This window comes from Diabrotica virgifera, chromosome 9 (assembly GCF_917563875.1).
Source record: "Diabrotica virgifera virgifera chromosome 9, PGI_DIABVI_V3a".
Lineage (NCBI taxonomy): Eukaryota > Metazoa > Arthropoda > Insecta > Coleoptera > Chrysomelidae > Diabrotica > Diabrotica virgifera.
The window spans coordinates 217,105,116-217,119,987 of record NC_065451.1 but is presented as its reverse complement, the minus strand read 5'-3'; the positions used below and the strand labels follow the sequence as shown (position 1 = coordinate 217,119,987).

At 32.0% G+C, this 14,872-nt stretch overlaps 1 protein-coding gene across 18 annotated transcripts in view; it reads left to right on the top strand.

Annotated features, from left to right (window-relative positions):
* Nucleotides 1-14,872, top strand: part of LOC126891618 (multidrug resistance-associated protein 1) — a 225,239-nt gene that overhangs the window by 155,681 nt on the left and 54,686 nt on the right. For 2 of the 18 annotated variants that reach the window (XM_050660825.1, XM_050660818.1), the window contains one exon: nt 976-1,196. The exons of 15 other annotated variants lie outside the window; for them this stretch is intronic. In XM_050660825.1, coding sequence (XP_050516782.1) covers nt 976-1,196 — 221 coding nt within the window. Of the gene's footprint in view, nt 1-975; nt 1,197-14,467; nt 14,689-14,872 lie in introns of all 18 variants that reach the window. One more of the 18 variants, XM_050660819.1, reaches the window with a different exon arrangement.

The following is a 14,872-nucleotide window of genomic DNA, read 5'->3' as shown; positions in this document are numbered from 1 at the left end:
TACGCCCGTTTGCTGCTGCTGTTGGAGAAAATTTTTACTTTATGCATGATAACGCTCGTCCACATGTTGCGCATATTGTAACAAACTGGTTGGATAACGAGGGTATTGATATATTGCCGTGGCCAGCACAATCACCGGACTTGAATCCCATTGAGCATGTATGGGACATGCTCCAACGAAGAATTACTCCACATATGGGCAATATCTACAATGAGTTTCAATTAAAAGAGCTTCTGAGAGAACAATGGACACAACTACCTCAAGCAGACATTAACAATGTGATTCGGAGCATGAACAGTAGATGTAGAGCGCTGTCATAAACCAACGTGGGGGCCATACTTTATTTTAAGTTTATATTTCGTATTTTTGACATTTTATGGTGGTATGTGAAACATGGGTGATTTGCAATATATTTTTTGCTCCAATTTTCTGTTTTTTTTTGCAATTCATGGTTTTTGACATATTAAACAACAATTTAAACTACAAATTTTGTATTACTTTTTTTAAGTTGATTACAGATAAACAAAATACGTCTATTTATAAAAATATCCCTTGACTTTTGCGTTGTGTGTATTTAGTAATTATATTTTTTTTCCAATTTTACCAAATTGGCAAAATTACTTGCCAAAATCACTAGCCAGTTGTGTCTGAGTTTAGCGAACCGACTATACCAGCGGAAAATCATTGTTGCGAGACATTGTTGTTGGGATAATTCTCTCTGAAAATTGTAAAAAATTATTGCTCGAAAATGTTCTCGGCTAAGATCCATTTTTGACCGACTTGCTAATTTCAAAAAGTCACTGTATCTACGCGACTTGTATCGCAATGAAACTCTGGACTTATGTCAATAAAACATTGAGGTTACATTTGTGTCGGAAGGTTTTACTGGTGGCGTCCTCTAAGCGGCTATATGCAAAACTAAAAAGAGAATTAAATTATTATTAATCGTAATTAATCTGTTTTTCGAAATTTTAGCCCTGCCTTCCTTTGCCGCCGATTTGGGGATACAAATTGGAGGTCTTTCGGCAGCTATAGCCCTTTATAAAATGCTAATGAAACGAGTCATGAGTTACCCCCTATCGTTCTTTGACACTGTTCCTATGGGACGTATTCTCGCTAGATTTTCCAAAGATATTGACATTGTTGACGAAGTTATGCCTTTTCAATTGTCTGGTGTGGTCTACTGCTTGATGGAGGTATTGATGCATTTTTTTCTAAAATTTACGAAATAACAGTAAATAAGAGCGTTTAGTTCTTAACGGAAGTTGATTGTGGTGAAAATGGCTGAAACTGGATTATTATTCTTTTTTTTTTTTAACCTTATAACTTTTTTTTGGAAATGACTGTAGGTCTATTTTTATTTTGTTTTTTTTTTTGTCAAAAACTATATTTCTAATTGTTTCCAGATTTTTCTCTAAGCTGCGCCACCTTCAAAAACTCGAGAAACTAATTTTCGGGGTTTTTGTCGATTTTTACCATTTTCTAGACTTGAAAGTAGTCAAATAAAGGATTTTATATAGATTATATATAATTTGAAGTAATTGAGTCCTTTAGGACATTCAAAAGTTGGAGAAGCACGTTCAAACCCCCAAAAATGTGGGAGTTTATTTTGGTCTGAACTTGCCAAATTTTTCAATGTCCTAAAAGAGTCAGTTACTTTAAATTATATTCCATAAGTTATAATAAAAAACCTCGCTCGATATATTTTAAAGCTTTTAAAAAGGAGAAAATACCCAAAAACCCCTAAAATACCAGTTTTTTTTGGGGTTTTTGAAGGTGGAGCACCTTACAGAAAAATCGAAAAAAGAAATAGAAATCGAAATATAGTTTTTGATAAGAGACACGAAATAAAAAAATAGACATGCAGTCATCTCCAAAAAACTTATACGGTTTTTTTGAAAAAATAATGCATTTGAGGTTATCTACCTCAATATATGCGTCTATAAAAACAGACCTATTTTGTAAAATCCTGAACTATACCTGTGAATTTTTGAGATTTTTAAATTGATTGCATCCCTCTTAAAAATAAAATAAAACGATCAAATGACGTTTTTTGGGGGATTTCAAGTTTCAACGTGTTTCGCCCAATATTTGAATCAAACAAATAAAATAGAGAATGTGGAAAAATCCCCTTACGAATAATTCACACATGCACCATTTCGATATATGAATGTCTTAAAAACCGCAGTTACTTCAAATGATATATAACCTCAACCTCTAAAAAATCTTGATTTGATCTATTTGCAACATAGACATATGTAGACTGCGCGTTGCTATCTAAAAATATCTGAAGATTGCGACAGAGATAACTGAGGCTATTAGTTGGGAAGTATCTTTCTAATCGACGGGGTTTATCCAATTATTTTGTGTTTATCGATCACGTCACTTTCCCACTAACGCCGATTTGATAAACTCCTCCAATTAGAAAGAGACTTCCCACCTAACAGCCTCAGTTATATCTGTCGCAATCGTCGATTATTTTTAAATAGCAGAGCACTGTGTAGATATTATACAGTGAGCACGTAAAGGTTGGAATAAATTCATTATCTCGAGAATGGACGACTTTGGAAAAAAATCCTGAAACAGGTCAATTTTTGTTTTTAAATTACGACTTTTTGGCATTATATCATACTAGTGACATCACCCATCTGGGCGTGATGACGTCATCGATGATTTTTTTAAATGAGAATAGGGGTCGTGTGATAGCACATTTGAAAGGTAATTTAATTCTCTATTCAGTAATATAAACATTAACATAATTATTTATACAGGGCGTCCAAAAAAAATTTTAATTTAATATATTGACATAAAAATAAGAATGTATGTTATTTATTTAATTCAAAATACATTTTACTGCTCTCGGAAAACAGAAAAAAATGTTTATTTAAACTGTCAAGAGGCAAGTGGATGGCTGCTTTAATATTGAATTTAAACAAAAAACAATATTTATTTATCAAATAAAATTTTTTTCCTGTTTTCTAATAGCAGTAAAATGTATTTTGAATTAAATAAATTACATACATTCTTCTTTTTGTCAATAAATTTAATTCAAAAAAAAATTTTGGACACCCTGTATAAATAATTATGTTAATTATGTTAATGTTTATATTACTGAATAGAGAATTGAATTACCTTTCAAATGAGCTATCACTTGACCCCTATTCTCATTTAAAAAATCATCGATGACGTCATCACGCCCAGACAGGTGACGTCACTAGTATGATATATATGCCAAAAAGTCGTAATTTAAAAATAAAAATTGACCTGTTTCGGGATTTTTTCCAAAGTTGTCCATTCTCGAGAAAATGAATTTATTCCAACCTTTACGTGCTCACTGTATGTCTATGATTTTGAAGTCCATACCCACGTTTTTGGCGTAACCCGTCAAAATGGCCCGGTCAAAACAGCCCCGTCAAAAAAGCCCCGTCAAAATAGCCCGGATACAAAATAGCCTCGGCAAAATAGCCCGTCAACCAACTAGCCCCGACAAAATAGATCACACACAAAATAGCCCCGGTCAAGACAGCCCCGGCTAAAACAGCACCAGTGAAAACCCCCCAATAAAAAATTTACCTTTTAACGGAGTATCATTTATTTTAAATCACTATTCTAATTGGGAAATAAGCCACAATTTGACTTAAAAAAATTATTTTATTAACGTTTTGACTTCCACTTCGGACGTCGCGCGTTGTTGTCAAAATACAAAATATTAATAAATTAAACAAAAATATTGCTGCTTAGTAAAAAAATTCTTCTAATAATTTAATTTAATTTGACTCATTGAGATCTGCAATTCAGACATACAGTATGGTGCAAATAAAAGGAATAAATTCGCTATTTCTTAAATCCGCGACGTTAAGGAAAAATTTTGAAACAGGTCGATTTTTATTTTTTAGTTACGATATTTTGGTATACGTATTACTAGCGGCGCGTCATCCATCTGGGCGTGATGACGTAATCGATTATTTCTACACGCGTGGCGTACTTTGTACGTCACAAGAAAATACACTTAAAAACAGCGGATTTGTTTAATTTTTTTTTGAAAAAATACACTTAGTTGTTTGTTATAAACCTTATTCGGCATCAGTGAATACTTGGAGTTCCTTTTCAGTAAGCCAATTGGGATTTATAACTGGAATCATGGAATAACTGGATTCCATGATAAATAAAATTACTAATGTTGTTCTGAAGCTATTTTCTTGTGGCATTTTTATAATCAAGTATATTCAAATGGGAAATAAGCCACAATTTTACCTAAAAATAAAATCATTTTTAGGTAAAATTGTGGCTTATTTCCCATTTGAATATACTTGATTATAAAATTACTAATAAAAAATTTTTTTAAATGTGATTTTTTACAGGAGAAAAAGTATTGTTTACAAAGAAAAATATATTTTTTGCCATAATGACTAAAGAACAATTAAAATATGTACTTATATTATGACTTATAGTAATATAATCCTGGGGTATATTGTCCATCACCGGAAACAACAAATAATAAAATGTAAATTACGATCTTTCCAGAACGCCGATTATAACGAAACTAAAACCAAATTGTAAAGCACATTCCAGTGATAGGTTAGAAAAATAAGCAAGGTCAAAACTTAAATTTTTAAATATATTTCCAGTAGAATTCTTATATCTGGCGTACAAAGTACGCCAGCGCGTGTAGTTAAAAGTTAAATGAGAATAGGGGTCATATGCTAGCTCATTTGTAAGGTTATTTAATTATCTATTCAGTAATATAAACATTTACATAATTATTTATACAAGGTGCCCAAAAACTTGTTTTTAATTTAAATTATTTGACAAAAAAAGAAGAATGTATGTAATTTATTTAATTCAAAATACATTTTACTGCTACCAGAAATCACAAAATATGTTTATATACCCTATTCCACGAACATACGCCTGTTTTGGATTACTTCGACAATGAATATTTTACTGTGCAAAATAAGAAGAACGAAAGTAAATTGCAAATTACATTGTTGCTTATTGGAAATTATTAGCGGCATTTACTTTCGTACTTCTTATGTTGCACAGTAAGATATTCGTTGTCGAAGTAATCCAAAACAGGCGTATGTTCGTGGAATGGCCCATATCACAAATAAACATTGATTTTCGCTTAAATTAAATGTTCAAACTTCCAAGAGGTAGATGGCTGGCGGGAACTGGCTTGAACATTGAATTTAATCGAAACAGAAGACAGGGTTCGAGTTCTCTGAAAAGACCATTTTTATTTATAGTCCATTCTTTCACGGTTTTTGCTCTAAATTTTAAAGAACCGCTTGGATTGACATGAAATTTGGCATACGCATAGCTTACATGTCAAAGAAAAAAAGTGATATTGTGCCGATGTGTGCTTTTCCCCTGGGAGTGACTTTCACCCCCTCTTGTGGGTGAAAAAATATATGTAAAAAATAAGTCCGGAAATGGATAAACTGACTAATTTCAAGTAACTTTTGTTCTATAGAGCTTTTTCTCCAAGTCAACACTTTTCGAGTTATTTGCGACTGAATATGTTCATTTTTCAACAAAATAACTACATTTTTAGACGGTTTTTCGCAAATAACTCAAAAAGTAAGTATGTTATCGAAAGAAACGTTCGTAGCAAAAATATAGCATGTAAAAAAGTAAAAAACATGGTGTACGCGTTAGGTCTCTGGACCTCGTAGAACCAGAGTTATAGCCAATGAAAAATAGATTCATATTCACCAAATTTCAAATAGAATATTTCGAAGTGAAATATCCAAAAAATTAATCAATTTTTGGGGAAAACCCATTTTAACTTTTTTAAAGTGTTTAAAAAATGCTTTATTTTTGTTTTTATAAAAAGTTCCTAGCATTAAATTTAAGCAAGTTACGCTCAAAATAAAGTTGGTCCCTTTTGTTTTGGCAAAAAAAAATCGGAAAGACCACCCCCTAATTAGCAACTTAAATGAAATTAATCGCTACCGCTCCACAAATTATTTTACTTATGTTGTGTTTATATGATCTGTAAGTTTCATAGATTCAAAGTGCTTATTTTAAAAAAAATGGTTTTAAAGTAAAATTTTCAAAAATTTTAATTTTGAAAAATATGCTTTTTCTCAAAATAACTTAAAAATTGTTAGAGATACCAAAAATCTCGAAAAACAAAAAAAGTCAGCATTGCTTTTCTGAATAGCATGTATTTTTTTGTTTTTCTGTTAGACAAAAATTGATTAAGATTTGGTGTTTCTAAATTTGCATACATTCGTGATCAGTGACTCGTTCAACCCCTTTTAACTACAGCCCTTTCAAAAATAAGGACTTTGAACCGATGAAACTTACAGATCCTATAAACAATACATACACGAGTCAAGAAACTTGTGAAGTCGTAACGATTAAGTTCATTTGAGGTACTAATTAGGGGGTGATTTTCCCGATTTTTTTACCAAAAAAAAAAGGGACTAACTTTATTTTGAGCGTAACTTGTTTACTTTTGATGCTAGAATTTTTTTTTATAAAACAAAAATGAAGCTTTTCTTAAACACTTTAATTAAGTTTTATTGAGTTTTCCCCGAAATGTGTTTCATTTTTAGTTACTTCACGTTAAAGTATTTCATTTGGAATTTGACGAATATGAACCAATTTTTAATTAGCTATAACTCTGCTTCTACTAGGTACAGAGACGTGATATTTACACCATTTTTTAAAAATTTTTACAGGCTATATTTTTGCTGCAAATGTTTTTTCGACAAAATACTTATTATTTGAGTTATTTGCGAAAAACCGTCTAAAAGCGTGGTTATTTTGTTGAAAAAATGAACATATTCACTGCCAAATAACTCGAAAAGTATTGACTTAGTGAAAAAATCTATAGTACAAAAGTTACTTAAAATTAGTCAGTTTATCCATTTCCGAACTTACTTTGGACGAATATTTTTTCGCCCCCAAGAGGGGGAGAAAACCACCCCTGGAGCAAAAGCACATATCGGCACAATATCACTTTTTTTCTTTGACTTGTTAGCTATGTGTATGCCAAATTTCATGTCAATCCAAGCGGTTCTTTAAAAGTTAGAGGTTTTGCAATATTTTACCGGTAAAGAACGTACTATTAATGTGGTTAAGATATCTGAATAGAGGATAATTACCATTTCTGAAAAAATGAATTTTTGAGGGATTATTTCATGATGAATTCTGATGGGAGCTTTTTTGTCGGGGCTATTTTGTGGGCGAGCTATTATTCCGCGGCTATTTTATCGGAGCTATTTTGTGTGCGGGATATTATGTCGAGGCTATTTTGTCGGAGCTTTTTTGACAGGGCTATTTTGACGGGGTATCCGTTTTTGGGAGGTTCGAACGTGTTTCTCCTGTTTGAATGTCCTAAAGGTCTCAGTTGCTTTAAATTGTATATAGTCGAGGAAATGAAGCTGAAAAAATGGCAAAACCTCGCAATTTTTTCGTCCAGCATCGATTTGTACAAAAATTTGGGATTAGGCTCATTACACCCTCTAGTTCATTTTCTATATTGAGCCGTTGTACGCTTTTGGTTTTTTAAGGGTGAAAACTACCCCTAATTGTAAAAAATTATAAAATAACATTTTAAACTTTAAAATTGTCAACATTTGGTTCTTATTAGTTACATAATGATTGTTTTATGCTTTAAGATATACTATCATAAATATTTCAACCCTTAGAACCACCCTTGTTGGAGCTATATATAAAAAATTTACTTATCCTAAAAGAATAATTTCGGCTTGCATAGATTTCCATAAAAATTTGGAATTAGGATCATCTCACCCTGTACTTCATATTCTATATCATGCTTAAGGGCGTTGCTTATTTTTAGGGGTGTAAACTACTCCTTATTGTCAAAAATTATATAAAAACATTGTAAACTTTAATATGGGTAAAATTTGGTTTTGATTGGTTACATAATGATTGCTTTATACTTTAGGATATAATATCATAACATTTCAACCCTTAAAAACCACCCTTAATAACATTACAGTTTTTATAAGTAGATAATTTAATAGATCTATACAGAAAAAAAGTAGAATTAAAGAATTACAATAACAATTATTTACACAAAAATACGAATTTACAAATATGTAAAAATACAAATACAAATAGTTTTTTAGTCATCTTCCAGTATACGAACTGGTTCTGAGGTATTATACATACATTGAAAATTATCCATAAGCGGACTATCCGAATTTTTTGAAAAAAAAAATGGTTTTATAAACATAGCTCCTTTATTTTTGGCGATAAAAAGTATTTTCAAAAATAACTTTGTAGGATTTTTGAAGAGCTATAAGACTGTGTAAACTAAATTGCGTAAGATCTCTTAGTTTTTAATTAGGGTGGGTTTAAAGGGCTCGAATAAGGGGGTGTTTGCTCGTAAATAGAGGTTTTAAACAGCTATATATAGCTAACTGTCTACTGTAATGAAAATATATGTACAAGGCAATTTTAGTTATTAAAAAAGCTACAATTTAGTTATCTATCATTTTTTTCGTATCTCCAGTATTTTCGGAGATATTTTAAAGTAAAAGGTGAAAAATGGGAAATTCCAAAAAATTAATTTTTCTTTAAACTCCAATTTTTCTAAAATTAGGCCTTTGAAATAGGTCAAACTTCTTGGGTGTATTGATAATACAAATGAGGCGTATAAATGCAAAACTCGCTTTTTGCAAAAAATACCAAATATGACTTGACTGTAGTTTAAAATTCATTCACCAACGTACATTTAGAAAAACTTACCAAATATTTGCAAAACTGTCTCCTTACTGGCTATTTTGTGACGTAAAAATCAGAGAAATATGCAAAGCTCTCTTTTTATAACGTTAAAGAAACATTTTTATTGATTATCTCGACAAGAGTATAGAATCCATAAGGCGAGTTTTGCATTTACACGCCTCAAATATAAAAGGAATTACAGAAAGGCGAAGACCAATTTTTAATTAGGAGGATAGTTAGGGGGTTGTTTTCACCGATTTTTTCATAGAGAAAAGCAGGTACCGACTTTTTTTTTTTGATCATAAGTCGCTTAATTTTCAGACTAGAAACTTTTTATTATTATTTTTTGAAAGGCCTAACTATATACTTCAATAAGGATTATTTAAGTTTTCCTCGAAAAATGCAAATTTTTTCCGTTATTTTGCTTTGAATATTTCAAATTATGCATTTGACGAAAAAAGCTAACTTTTAACATGCCGTATCTCGGTTTGTATTGGTCTTAAAGATATTACAGAAAAAGAATTTGGTTTCTGTTCCTAAAAGATACAATTTTGATATCCACAGTTTTTTTGATTAAATGCATATTCTTCGAGGTATTCTCAAGAAACCCTCTAAAAAGTCGATTTTTTCATCAAAAAACTGTTACTTTCAACCGCGAATAACTCGAAAAATATTAGTTTTACGAAGAAAATGTAAAGAACATTTTTTTCTTAGAATTACTTTTGACATCGATTTACATGGTTAAAATTTAATAAAAAATTCCCGCCCCCGAGATGGGGTGGCAACCACCTCCAAGGTTTTAGTGTACAGCGGCATGATATAGAAAATGATCCTTGGACTATTCCCTACCTTTTGTGAAAATTTCAAGTAAATCGATGCTGGACGAAAAAATTGCGAGCCAAAATGCTTCATTTACTCGACTAATATAACCTATAAAAAAAACAGTGAATTAATCTATTTTGAAGTCTATAAAACCTCTAAAAACCAGCTTTTCGCGTTCTTGAAGATGGCGCACCTTACAGAAAAATCTGGAAAAATTAGGACCATAGTTTTTGATAAAATACACAAAATAAAAAAATAGACCTACAGCCATTGCCAAAAAAAAGTTATACGGTTTCTTAGAAAAAAAAATGCATTTTGACGTAATGTATACCAGTGGCGGTTTCTCCATAAGTGCACATGTGCACGTGAACCCCCAAAATTATTTTCACACCAACATTCATATATGTAATATTTATCATTCTATAAATAACATTTTAAGAAATTCAAAATAACAGATCCAAGGAGTTTATAAGTATCTAATAGGTAACATTTAATTATTTTTATTCTATTTCAAAGGAGAAAGTTCACGGATGCGAGGCCTTACACAGAACCCCGCGTTCACCGCTCTCACAGTGGTTCCTATACCAATGACTTTTCATACGACAAAATACAACTCACCACCCACCCCGCTACCCGCTATAGCCCACAAGTTTAGATGGCCACAGGATCACAAGTTAGATGTGATCTTATGGCATGATCTTTGGTGTTTTCAACGTGCACGGCACACGAAGTTCGAATTTCGGAACTATATTAAGAATGGAAGGATTTGTGGACGTAAATGTTAGCGTGGAATATTTAAAATCAATTAAATTTTCTTCATTATATTTAGAAGAAAAATTAAAAATGCCGAAACCAAATTTGTTAATTAAGAATTTACCAAAGTGCAAACGTCGGGATTATAAATGATTATTTAAAATGGAGATTTGTGTAAAAACTTACAAATTGTGTAGGTGTGAAGCACATATTTGGAGAAGAGGAAGCATAATGAATAAAATAGAAGATACGATTTTAACTATCCAGTTGGAATTCCAGATTGGAATTTTCCAATTATGTACTTGTTACGATGCCAGTGACAACTGCAGAAACAGAACGATGTCTCTCTGCATTGAAACGTATCAAAACTTTCCTTAGAATAGCTATGGGCCAGGATCGATTAACTGCACTCACAATGTTTTCAATAAAAAAAAATGATTCAAGAAATTCCAAATTTTACTGAATTTGTTTGTGAATAATTTATCTAAAAAATAACAGGCGACTGACTTTCGTTACAAAACTTGCTTGTAACATTTAAACACTAAATTATAATTTTAAGTCAATAAAATACATTATTTATTGTAATTTTTAATAAGGTCCTTTGATTTTTACAATTTGAAGACACTCAAAAACCTTTACCTACGGAAATAGGGTCTCAAGGTCTTTTTATATGTTAACATTATGTGTGCACCCCCAATATTTTATACCAGGCGCCGCCACTGATGTATACTAACTTAAACTAGAGTCTATAAAGAATTGACATATTTTGTAAAATCCTGAATTATGCCTGTGAATTATTTAAAATTGATTGCACCCCACCTAAGAAAAATAAAAACGAAAAAATTACTGTTTTAGCTAGTAGGGGTGGGGGCAGAGAAATGGTGGACTAAAATTGCGCTGAGTCTGCATAATAAGTAAAAAAATATAAAAAATTTAATACTGCGAGTGAGAGCATTTGCCTATCTAACAGGGGGTACTCTCTATTAAGTATTTAATTGGTAAAAAAATTTGTCCCTCGTCCTTACATTATTTTACGATTATTTGCATGTGAATTGCAAAAGGGGTTGGAAATTGCATCGTCAGCAGCTACCCGGTGCTTTTTATGAACTAATTATGACCTAAGAATCATGGACAAAGGGCCTAGCCGGGGAAGATGGTGAAAAGTGCCCCCAACCCAATTTAAATTCCATATAGGCCACTTTTTAGCACATATAGAGGAACTCACTTTCTGAAATTTTTATCCCCCTAGGTGGTCACGTGACCCCCCTAGAGCCTAATTAGGCTTTTTATGTTTTTATTTTTTATCTCAGCCACATCAAGAGCTAGCCAAAAACTTTATTTAAAAAACTTGTAAGTTTCAAAAAGATCTATATGAAAATTTTTTTTTTTATTTTTTTGGCGGGAAATTCGAATTTTTAGAACAATTTTAAACTTTTAAATAACTCTGAAAAAAAAACTAAGACATTCGTTTTTACGAAAATCAATTATAATGTGTATTTTTGCACAATCTTTCACCCTGAATTTTTTCAGATTTTTAAAATTGGTGAAACGTACCTTTAAAAATAATAAACCGCATTTTTTCGGTTTTTTTTTCGTTTTTTGATACAACTTTATACATATTTTTCAAAAAATTTAACACCGTCACTAGAATAGGTAAAAAACTGAAAAATAATTGGGGTTTGCTTAATAAAAATTTTTTGTAACGCCATCCATTTTCAAGATACAGGGCGTTGAAGAAAACAAAATTTTACATATTTTTTACGATTTTGCCGAAACTACTGGCAACATCGTAATAAAACTTGGCGGGTTTTAAAAGGTAGTTATTGTGCATGTTTTGACATACAATTAAGGATTTGATATTCATCATTGGCGCGCATAGGGGTAATGGTCTGAACTTTTCAAAGAAAAAAAGATAGTACGCCACTGACATATTTCAAATTAACTATCATTTTTGAATTCCTCGTTCAATTTGTAATAAAAAATCTATCTTCTCATTTTTTCATAGGACGCGCCGTTTTGCTGCAAAAAATAAAATATCTTAACGCTTCCAAAGTATTCGAATTAATTTTGATAATGGATGTACGAGTTTATTATGTAGATGTAGAAACTACTAGAAGTTCGAATACTTTGTAAGGGTTAAGATCTTTTATTTTTTAAATAAAAATGGCGCGTCGTATGAAAAAATAAGAAGATACATTTCTTGTCACAAATTGAACGAGGAATTTAAAAACGATTGTTAATTTGAAATATGTCAGTGGCGTATTATCTTTATTCTTTAAAAAGTTCAGACCATTACCCCTATGCGCGCCAATGATGAATATCAAATCCTTAATTGTATGTCAAAACATGCACAATAACTACCTCTTAAATCCCGCCAAGTTTTATTACAATGTTGCCAGTAGTTTCAGCAAAATCGTAAAAAATGTGTAAAATTTTGTTTTCTTCAACGCCCTGTATCTTGAAAATGGATGGCGTTACAAAAAATTTTTATTAAGCAAACCCAATTATTTTTCAGTTTTTTACCTATTCTAGTGACAGTGTTACCTTTTTTGAAAAATTGTATAAAATTGTATCAAAAAACGAAAAAAAAAACTGAAAAATGCGGTTTTTTATTTTTAAAGGTACGTTTCACCAATTTTAAAAATCTGAAAAAATTCAGGGTGAAAGATTGTGCAAAAATACACATTATAATTGATTTTCGTAAAAACGAGTGTCTTAATTTTTTTTTCAGAGTTATTTAAAAGTTTAAAATTGTTCTAAAAATTCGAATTTCCCGCCAAAAAAAAATTTTTTTTCATATAGATCTTTTTGAAACTCACAACTTTTTTGAATAAAGTTTTTGGCTAGCTCTTGATGCGGATGAGATAAAAAATAAAAACATGAAAAGCCTAATTAGGCTCTAGAGGGGTCACGTGACCACCTAGGGGGCTAAAAATTTCAGAAAGTGAGTTCCTCTATATGTGCTAAAAAGTGGCCCATATGGAATTTAAATCGAGCTGGGGGCACTTTTCGCCATCTTACCCGGCTAGGCCCTTTAAATGTATTTTTTTGGAAAATATTGGCAATATTTGTGCATGACGCATAAAAAACGCATAGAAACCCAAGTTTTGTCTTGCAACGGGATACTTTGATTGGGATATTGAAATGGGGTAATAATAGCATCAATTTATGGGGTGGTTATATATAATAACAATGGTAATTTAGATTATAATGGGAAGATACTAGGTAGTCTGACAAGTAACCTCCTTTGAAATAAAAAACATGTTTTTCCAGAAAATTATATTATTTTCTTCGATATAGTCGTTTTAGCTCAATATAACGATTCCAGCTATTTTTCAGCAAAATAGGTGTTCGTTTCGTCACTTATTTCTTCGTTCGATCTGCTCTCACCATCTCTTCAGATTTGGGAACGCATAATAATTGGAGAGAGCAAAATCAGGAGAATAGGCCTCATGAGAAAGCAATTCGAAGCGCAACTCATGAATTTTTGCCATTGTCGTAGCGCTCTTGTGAGTCAGTACATTGTCTTGCAACAACAACAACACTTGTTTCTTTTGCATCTGGGGCCGTTTCTTACTTAGTCCCTGTTTCAAGTTGTCCAATAATGCACAATTATATGGCTATTGATAGTTTTACCTTTTTCAAGGTAGTCAATGAAAATATTGTCTTTGGAATCCCAAAATACAATGGTCATGACCTTTCCGACCCATTGACTGACTCTTGGTAGCTTCGGAGCACTTTTGCCGGCTTCAGTTTACTGCCTTGCGTTCATACTGTTCTGTGGTGTGTAGTAATAGATCCAGGTTTCATCAACTGTCATCAATAGACGCCAAAAGTCCAACTGATTGCACTTTATAAGGTCCAAATACTGCTGAGAAGGGGTCACACATTCATATTTTTGGTCAATGGTCAGCAAACGCGGCACCCATCGGCAGGATACGTTTATCATATTCAAAATTCGTTCAAAGTATGACTAGTGCACTCTTTACTAATTCTTGCTCTTCTTCTTCACCTTCATTTTACGATTTAGCTAGAACCATTGCCTGGACTTTCTTCACATTCCTCGGTGTAGCTGCTTCGATGGTCCATCCAATGTAGATATACGGCCATTACGAGATTCCCGGAACCAAAGGGAGGTTACTTATTAGACCACCAGATATACTGAAAATGTAGTAACTATGTATTTTAGCAATTCCTGCATTTGGTGCAGATTTGGGAGTCCTCTTAGGATGTCTCTCGGCAGTTATTCTAATGTACCAAAACTTTCTCAGAAGGATCGTCTGCGCACCAATGGCCTTTTATGATACTATCCCTATCGGGCGGTTACTATCACGGTTCTCGAAAGATATAGATATTATAGATAGACAATTGCCTGAATCAATTGTACACGTATGCTATGGCTGGTCTGAGGTAGATACCTATTAACTAATACATATTTTTATTGTAGTAAAGAAAAAAGAGAGACGTTCTCACAAACAGTTTATTTTACAACTGACGACCGGTTTCGCTGTCTACAATAATCACAGCATCTTCAGGTCACGGTAAAAGTAAAATTAAATGCTACAAATAACAAAAAACCAGAGTTAGTTAAGTG